General features: G+C 47.3%; 2 protein-coding genes across 3 annotated transcripts; both read right to left on the bottom strand.

Annotated features, from left to right (window-relative positions):
- Positions 1-51: 51 nt before the first annotated feature.
- On the bottom strand, positions 52-3,855 carry LOC117148440 (heat shock protein 60A). The gene is made up of 3 exons (XM_033315813.1): positions 3,700-3,855; positions 959-2,329; positions 52-893 (listed from the first exon to the last, which is right to left on the bottom strand). Exons 2-3 carry the CDS (start codon positions 2,327-2,329, stop codon positions 543-545), a joined length of 1,722 nt encoding a protein of 573 aa, XP_033171704.1. The 5' UTR covers positions 3,700-3,855; the 3' UTR covers positions 52-542.
- A 395-nt stretch (positions 3,856-4,250) lies between these two features.
- On the bottom strand, positions 4,251-8,785 carry LOC117147170 (apyrase). 2 transcript variants are annotated; one of them, XM_033313956.1, is made up of 8 exons: positions 8,476-8,647; positions 8,030-8,255; positions 7,775-7,972; positions 7,308-7,710; positions 4,983-5,140; positions 4,825-4,924; positions 4,410-4,761; positions 4,251-4,350 (listed from the first exon to the last, which is right to left on the bottom strand). In XM_033313956.1, the coding sequence occupies exons 1-8, from the start codon at positions 8,613-8,615 to the stop codon at positions 4,251-4,253; spliced, it is 1,677 nt and encodes a 558-aa protein (XP_033169847.1). In that variant the 5' UTR covers positions 8,616-8,647. The 2 variants fall into 2 exon arrangements, with proteins under 2 accessions (XP_033169847.1, XP_033169845.1); XM_033313954.1 differs by lacking the exons at positions 4,251-4,350; positions 4,410-4,761; positions 4,825-4,924; positions 4,983-5,140 and adding exons at positions 5,253-5,403; positions 5,462-5,816; positions 6,694-6,790; positions 6,844-7,001 and having other exon boundaries at positions 8,476-8,785.
- Positions 8,786-9,592: the final 807 nt, after the last annotated feature.

Genomic DNA, 9,592 nt, shown 5'->3' with positions numbered 1-9,592 from the left:
GACGCCAGTAACCACCCAGTAGCGAACCGCCAGAGATACAAGACGTGCAGGTTTCCTCAATTTAACTTCGGATTTATTTAATATATTTTACAACTAGCGGTATCTTTACATATATAACATGTAAAAAAAAATAGAGTTAAGGAATAGTTAAAAAAACGTGGAGCACAATGGAGGCGACGGCGTGTGGCGGAGCGAACGCTGCAGTCTGGGCGAGCGCACACCCAGCCGGTTGGGTTGGATTGGATTTGTGTGCTGATGTTGCGCTGCTCTTGCCAAAGGATAAATGCGAAGCAAAACAAGGTTCCATCAAGGATTAGAATGTGTGTCAAATGGTGGGTGATGTGTCTCCGGCTGGATGCACCGATGTAAGAGATATTGGTGGGTCTCGCTCCGACTGCTGATGACTGTTAACTGATGAGCTGCGTTCGCCGTCGGCCACACGGCGGCATCGTTCCACATCGTGACTTAAACAGTATGCTTGTTTCGGTTCTCATCACATCTCCCTCCCCCTCTGCGGCTGTCGACCAGTCAGTGGCAGTCGCTTACATCATGCCACCCATGCCGCCCATGCCTCCCATGCCGCCCATACCACCCATGCCGGGCATGGCAGGAGCACCATCCTCCTTGGGGATCTCGGTGACCACAGCCTCGGCGGTGGTCAACAGCGAGGCCACACCGGAGGCGTCTGTGATGGCGGTGCGCACCACCTTGGTGGGATCGATGATGCCCTTCTCGATCAGGTTGCCGTACTCGCCCTTCAGCGCATCGTAGCCGTAGTCACCGGTCTGGGTCTCCACCTTGGCCACCACCATGGCGCCATCAACTCCGGCGTTCTTGGCAATCGTCATGCATGGCATGCGCAGGGCACGACGCACAATCTCCACGCCGAGTTTCTGTTATGGGATTTCATACACATTAATACACGGATAAGAGAACAGATAGAGATAGATTATCGTACCTGATCCTCGTTGGTGGTCTCAACTCCCTCGAGCTTCTCAATGCAACGCAGCAGAGCGGTGCCGCCTCCGGGAACGATTCCCTCTTCGACGGCAGCACGGGTGGCGTTCAGGGCATCGTGGACGCGATCCTTCTTCTCGTTGACCTCCACCTCGCTGGAGCCGCCAACGCGCAGGAGGGCAACGCCGGAGGCCAAGCGGGCCAGACGCTCCTGCAGCTTCTCCTTCTCGTACTCGGAGGTGGTGTCCTCGATCTGGTCCTTGATCTGATTGGCGCGACGGAGCACATCGTCCTTCTGGCCCTTGCCCTTCAGCAGCAGGGTGTCGTCCTTGGTGATCACCACCTCGCCGACCTGACCCAAATCGCTAACCTTGACATCCTCCAGCTTGACGAGATCAGCATCATCGCCAAAGACAATGCCGCCGGAGGCGATGGCCATGTCGGTGAGGGTGCTCTTGCGGTTGTCGCCGAAACCGGGTGCCTTGACGGCAGCCACCTGCAGGCCGATCTTGAGGCGGTTCACCACCAGGGTGCTCAGGGCCTCACCATCGATATCCTCGGCAATGATGACCAGCGGCTTGCGCTGCGCGTTGGCCAGCTCCAGAGCGGGAATGATGCTCTGCACCGATGAGATCTTCTTCTCGGACAGCAGGAGCAGGGCATCTTGGAACTCCACCTTGGCGCCCTTAGACGAGTTGATGAAGTACGGCGAGATGTATCCGCGATCGAACTTCATGCCCTCGATAACCTCCAGCTCATCGGTGAGGGTCTTGCCATCCTTGACGGTGATGACGCCATCGCGTCCCACCTTCTTCATGGCCTCGCTGATGAGATTGCCGATGGCCTGATCGCCGTTGGCCGAGATGGTGGCCACCTGGGCGATCTCCTCGGGGGTGCTCACGGGGCGCGACATGGACTTCAGGTTGTCCTTGACGGTCTCAACGGCCAGCATGACACCGCGACGAATCTCGACGGGATTGGCGCCCTTGGAGATCTTCTCGAAGCCCTCCTTGGCGATGGCGCGAGCCAGAACGGTGGCCGTGGTGGTACCATCACCGGCCTCCTCGTTGGTATTGTTGGCCACATCCTGGACCAGCTTGGCACCAATGTTCTGGAATTTGTCCTTCAGCTCAATGGACTTGGCCACCGTGACGCCGTCCTTGGTGATCTTGGGCGAGCCCCACGACTGCTCAATGATCACATTGCGACCCTTGGGGCCCATGGTCACTGCCACAGCATCGGCCAGCACATCGACGCCCTGGAGCATCATGGCGCGCACCTCGGGACCGAAACGCACATCCTTGGCATAGCCGCGCATGGCCAACTGGCGGCTAATGGAGGAGCGAGCAAGCGAAACTGGCAAACGGAACATCTGTGGAAGAGTAGAAAAGGTTTGAGATGATGATTACTGGCTGGTAGCAAGAGATGAACCAAAGCACGTGTTCTGCCCAAGAGTTTCACTAAGATGCGGTTTCTTTGCGTTGTTTACCCCGTAGTTTCTTAGTTGATAAGCGAGTGTTTCCAGCGGGTCAAAGGTCAGAAATCTTCGTTTTTGAATGTGAAATTGGGAAAATAACGTGAGCACAGATCGTTTGAGATTTTCGACAATCACTGATGTAGGCTTCCCAGATTACTGACAGCAAAGCCAATGGAAAAATATTTACGAGGATATGTATGGAAATTACATAAACGCACAAAATTGGGAATTATTGAAGAGTTATAAAGGAAAATTATACATTTGTGTAATAAAACTCAATGTATAGAACTCTTTATCAGCATAATCAGATAGCTAATGTATATCATATAACACGTGGGTAAGATAAATACAGATGTACATACATCTAGTTTCTGTTTATAAAAATCACAATTTTCGAAAATTACATAAACTAATTAATATCTCTATACGAATTGCATAAGCTATTTGCTCAGAAAGAATACGTTTTTTCAGTTTGTTATTAATGTGAATACAATACAATGAAATATAAGAAGAATTTAAACAATAATCATCTATTTATCATATAGAATGATGAAATAGTTTTAAAAACACGCAACACGAGATATTTATAAGGAAATGTTTTGAATGGAAAAATAAAACCAAATCAATGAGTTTAGGTAGTACTGATGGTATTATGTAAACCAAATCGTTACAGCAGCGAGGCTCCACTGTACCGGCCAGGCCCCCTCCTTCCAGTGCCCACCCCCACCCCCCGCGGAACGAACAACAATAACATCTTGCCACCGAGCATTCCAGAAGAAACGATTTATGTAACCCAGCACTTGGGCGAAAGACGAATATGTTGCTCCCGAAATCGGAGGGGATGTTATTCAATGAATCTAAAATTTCCGCAAACGAGAGTGGAAAGAAAGAAAGCAGGGCAAGCAGTAGCAGCACATGCAATGACTTCTTATAAATGTGAAATTGCCGGCAAGCAGTGGGAAAACATGTGCAACTGAGTTTCCACCAGCTTTCCAATGTGCGCGCCCGTATGCGTGTTTGTGTGTGCTGAGGTGGATTTAATAAATTATTATTAGGATGTAATCATTAACTACAATGCAGACATCGTTTACTTTCCAGTTATCAATGAGCAGAACATTCTGGAAACACGATTTGCCGGCTATCGGCCAGATTGTTCGCTCTTATATAATCGCTAATGGGACACACACACACACACACTTGCACCTAAACTTGAAATGCAATTGGGCAAATGGGAATGGCGCTGGAAATAGAAATTTAGAACTTACTGTGAATTAAACTGGTACTGCGAATTATTGACGAGACAGTTAAGCGAACGCTTCCGATTCTATTTGATGTGAAACAACAAGCCCACTTCACCACAGTTTACTCGCTTCGAAATGTGCGCACAGGCGGTCCGAACTTCCTAACCTTAATGTGTATCGGTGTGGCCGTTCGTCGGCCATCGAAAATAGCCGGCGAATATCGATTGCCTGCGTAGGGCAATCGAATATTATCGGCAGCCATTTGGGGGACTCGCATGGCACGTTAACTTTGGAATAACTTGATATTTTACCGATAAATAAGTTATCTTGTTTCCATAGTAAGTAAAAATAAATGTAATATATTAAAACAAAGATGTAAGTACAACGCAACTATTAATAATCCAATTATATAATTATAAATAACTATCGTAGCAAGCTTTATGTCGTTCTGCTAGAGATGTGTTAAGTACGCAAAGCGATAGTTTCGCGCCTAGGTAAGTTTTTTCCAAAATGATACCATACATATGTATATTTTATTATTTAGGTTTATTGAATGTTTCGACAATACCATAAGTCTAAGTATTTACAAACTGAATCCTTTGCTCGATTGCAGTCGTTATTGGCCCGGTGGAGTTCATGTAGTCCATCAAGGCGTCCAAGTCGAAAGGACCAAACCTGGCAAAATAAGGTTTTTAATACTATATTTTATGATTAACATTGTTTAACACTCTTACTCTGGATCTTCTGCATTTTCGCTGATTACGCTGAATCCGTTCTTGCCGTTCGCCAGGTACTCCATGACCACCACGCGGTACTTGTGTTCCAAATCGAGTGGAATATACCTGGGCACCTGGCACATGGAGCACCTTACTCGCACACTGAATACTCGCTGATCGGCGTTCAAATCGTAACGGATACGGAGACCGGAAACCTGAAGGAATCGGGAGGAACGCGGCGTGGGCGAACTGGCATTCATGGGCGCCACCACGTGCTCCAGCAGCTCCACAATGTGCCTACCACGCAGACTGAGGGCCACCAGTCTATTCTGCCATGGGCACATGGCAAACAATTGCTTGTAGGTGATGTCTGTGGGGTGATATACTTAGTCTTATTGTTCGATTAAGGATACATGTAGTTTTCAGGACTCACTGCCAGCTGGAATAGGCACTCGAAAAGTTCCCGTGGATGTCAAGGCAATGGTTACGTTACTCCAACTCTCCTCAGACGACGATGAAGCATCCTTGACAAACTGAAGATTCTCATTGGACTAGGTCAGTTGCAAGTGGGTTGAAGCCACCAATACTTACCGCATAAAGCATGGCATCGGTGAAGAAGTTACCCAGATTGCATTCCCCACTGCTGCACCGACTCTGCTGGAGATTCACGCGACTTTGGCCCACTGTCCGCTCGGCAATGGGTTCCATCTCGAGTTGCCAAGGCACCATGGCCTCCAGAACGATGTCATCTTTAGGGGATGGTCAAATGGTATATGGTTATATTATGCTATTTATTGCTTCCAAACTTATTCCCCAGCATCAATAATCTTCCAGAGAAAAGATATGGTTGTGTACTTTCTCTGATAACTTTATTGTGACTGCAAGAATTGCACATTATGGATATAATACATATAATCAGTTGAGCACTGTGATGCGTCCCTCGAGGCCCTGGTAAATGGGATTGATGTGATTGCTGTACGAGATTAGGGCATCCAAGTCCGTGACTCCCCACCTGAAATCAAATGGTATTACAACATGGGACGCAAGATGAGCGGCCTGTATGTACGTACTGGAGGTCAGTGCCCTCGGCGAGCATGGTGTAGCCATCGCCACCAGCCTGCAGGAAGTTGGGCGATGTGAGGCGATAGAGCTTGTCGGATACCAGAGGCTCGTACTTGGGCACCTCGCAGTCCGCACAACGAATCGTTACGGATATGACACGCGATCCCACCGGCTTCGTGTAGTCGTACTTCGCCCGGATGCCCGAGAACTGCAGATTGATGTACGATCCGGTCACGCCGTTCTCGAGATCCACCTTGCTCAGGGCCCACTCCATGGCCTCCACTATCTTGCTGCCCGGCAGATTGTAGGAAACCAGCGTGTTCTCGAAGGGCGACATGCTGACTATATGGGCGTACGTAAGATCTGAGGAACACATTCAAATTAAGATTTTCAGAGGACTTTTTTGCTATAACTTGGCCAAAATCGATCACAGAACCAAGAAATTGACTTTTTTGTGCAGCCTATGATCCACATAAACTATCCCTGTAGCTCGTGCATTGATTTCGGGAAATATTTTTTTTTCGAATTTTCTGATTTTTTAAAATCATTTTTTCGCGAAAAATTGACAAAAATTTACATTTTAAACTGTGAATGCCATTCGAAAGGGAATTTTGTGACGAGTTCAACGAGGTATAGCATTCCATAGTAGGATTAACAACTTCAATCCTATGAACAAAAATAGTATTAATTTTTGTTGAAAAATTGGGGATTAATTTTGGCAAAATTATGATATTTCCGAAGATTTTAATATTCCATAACTTGGCCAAAAATGGTCACATATTAAAAAAAAGTACTGTTTTATACGGCTAATTATCCAAATAAACGATTTCTAAACCCTTTTTTTTTATTTAAAAAATTTAATTTTTTTTCAAATTTTCTAATTTTTTGCAATCATAATTTTTTGCGAAAAATTGACAAAAAATTCCATTTTAAACTGTGTATGCCATTCGAAAGGGAATTTAGTGACGAGTTCAACGAGGTATAGCATTCTATATTTGGACAAACATCTCTATCGCTATGGGTTAAAAACTGATCCATTTTGGCATAAAATCGGCATACCATCTTTTGAAATATGTTACATTTTTTTTAGAAGTATTTCTACTTTAAAATAAAAATAATCGCATAGCAAATATAACTAACGAATTTCGTATACCTATATTTTTGTTATTTTTAAAAGAACTCTAATTATACTTAATACGAAATCTGTAAGTCGAATGTTCTATTAAATTCCAATACTCACTGCCCCTGTTGAGCGGCACACGGAGTCCTCCGATGTTCATGAGTCCGGCGGATACATTCGTCCAGACCTTTTCTTCATATGAAGCCATTCCGACGAACTGCAAGCGAAGAGATTGCATATACTTGATCCACAATAGGCCTTCCCACTTACAGAATGGACCATGGCGTCGCAAAAGAAGTTGCCCAGGTTGCACTCTCCGGCGGCACAATCGTCCTTGGTGAGATCCACCTTGGTGTTGCCCACCACTACCTTGCCCGTCTCGTCGATCACCTCCTTCCACGGCTGCATGGCCACCAGAACTTCCTCATCTACGGGGAGCACAATGCACAAGAACACATCAGATATACAATCCTCCTGCAATCGCGGACTTTCACATGGCACACAACAACACAACATAACTTATAGGTACACTGAAAACAAATCACTTGCAGTTCACACAAAATAACAAGTAAAAATTAAGCACTCAAATGATAACATAAAAACAAGCAAATAATCGAGGGATTAGTTCTTATAGAAAAACAACTTGGGAATTATAAGGCCGTTCGAGCAGTAGAGGTACAGTTACGAATTGATCTTAAGAAGTTACGATACCCTACTGACTCAATCGTACTGACCTTCTGGCACGGATTGGTCCATGTAGAGCGGGTCACCCTCGTAGTCCAGCACATCGCCATTGTCATCGAAGTAGACGATCAGGTTGCCCACGTAGCGGGCATAGGCCGATGCCTGGACAATGAGCACGCGGTGGCCAGAGCTGTGGATCACCTCGGTGGGATAATCACCGGCTGGGTTGTGTGGCCCAGGCGGATCGCCCGTGTAGAGGAAGGTGTGCGAGTGGGAGCCAACGATGACGTCGATCCAGTCGCCGGCATTCGCAGCGATCTGCTGATCCACATCGTAGCCGCAGTGGGAGACGACGATGATGATGTTGGCACCCTGGGCCTTCAGCAGCTGCGCCTCCTCGCGAATGGTGTCGCTCTCGTTGCGGAAGATCACCTTGCCGGTATTGGCCAGATCCTGTAGCACAATAATATCCACTCAATTCATATGGCATCTGCATGGTGGAATCACCCAAACTCACGTAGGTTGTCTCCAGGATAACACCAATCACGCCAATCTTGCGGCCCGATCGCTCGATAATCATCGACTTGTTGTACTTGCCCTCCATGGTGGGCTCGTGGGCGCAGTCCATGTTGGCCACCAGCATGTTGGTGTCCACCGTCTCCAGGAATGGCACCACGCCCTCCACTCCGTGATCGAACTCGTGATTGCCGAGGGTCTGCAAGGGTTGGTCAATTGTGGAGATCAAGCAACGCATATGTATACCATCACTTACCATCACATCGGCGGGCAGAAGGTTCAGCAGCTGCTGGGTAACGTTCCATCGACCGATGTTGTACCACAACGTGCCCTGGAAACTGTCGCCGGCATTGATGTAGATGGGATTGAGCTCCGCCTGCTCCCGGAGCAGACGCCTCACGGTGTAGACGGTGCGCGGATAGCCACCGATGCACTCCTCGCCCTCGTCGCAGGTGCCACCGGAGGTGTCCGTGGCCTCGAACCTGCAAATGGAACGGATCGCAATCGAAGCGGGGATTAGATCTCGAGTGGACTCGTGCTCAACGATACGCCATGGCCATGGCCCATCGTCCGTATCGTTATCGGGATCGGGAAATCAGTCAAATCGGCATACGCAACGAAATCAGTACGTGGACCTGATAGTATGCCATGGTTTACGAGCATGTGCTGGCCATAAACCGATCCAATCCGATCGTGCCTTACCTGGCGTGCAAGTCATTTATGTGGATTATGGCCACGGGAAAGCCCTCCTTGTCGGCAGCCTCCGCGGATGAGCACATGACCGCGATCACCGCCACCACCACTAACAGCGACCATGTCAGTCGATTGCAAGCGGTTGCCATTTCACTCCGACGCACCTGAACCAGCACCTGCACTTCACCTCACCAGAAAAAAAATTGGTAACGAATTAAATTCAAGTGTAAGCACACCCAACGCGATGGCCGTCGATAAGGCAACTGAATGGCCAAAAAAGCGAAATCTGAATGGGCCTCGCACCCGATCCGATCTGGGCTGGATTGTGGGTACCCTTCCTCCGCTGATAAGCCAAGTATGTGCGTTATGCATGACCTGTACACGGCGAAAAACTGCGGCATATTGCTTAGTCCCGCAAACAGACAAAAAATTGAATTTTAAGCATTTCATTATATTTTTTAACACTAAGGATAACTAGAATTTTCAGTTAAATAGATTTTCTTTTCAACGAACCAAAAAAAAGAAGAAGAATAGGTTCTATGCACATTACTCATACGCCGTGTTGTCCGTTTTCTTTGTCAAGTGGCCAGCAAACTGAATAGCCTGCAAATATACCCTTAGTGCTCACACTTGCTGGGTATCAAAACACTTAATGATATGCACCTATAGATCCCCGATAAGCCAGTATGGCCGAGATATGGCCAAACGGATACGACGGTCGCTATTCCGGTAATACTCGACTGCGCTGACACATGTTACACATGCACGGCACTTGATGTATGGCATGGAGTGGAGTGGAGTGGAGTGGCCCTCCTCCTACAAGCGATTGTTTATTACGTTCTGGGCCAAAATAAAATATATATATATATGGGCGTGGGATTCGGACAGCCACCGCACAGGCATGTAATAAACAGGCAATCAATTTGGTTTATAGCGCCAAGAGCGAATTGGTTATATTACAAATAGACGGAACTTCGATCTCAACGGATGATAATTTCCCTCTTTTGCGAACCACAAGGTTAAGTTTAGATTACATACGTTATCCTGAAAATATTCGCATATGATTGGAACTTACCTTATTGCCACAAGGCAATCGTATCAGGTTTATAAGGCGTTGATAAACCAG

Source organism: Drosophila mauritiana, chromosome X, assembly GCF_004382145.1.
Source record: "Drosophila mauritiana strain mau12 chromosome X, ASM438214v1, whole genome shotgun sequence".
Taxonomy (NCBI): Eukaryota; Metazoa; Arthropoda; class Insecta; order Diptera; family Drosophilidae; genus Drosophila; species Drosophila mauritiana.
This window is presented reverse-complemented; position numbering and strand designations above follow the sequence as displayed.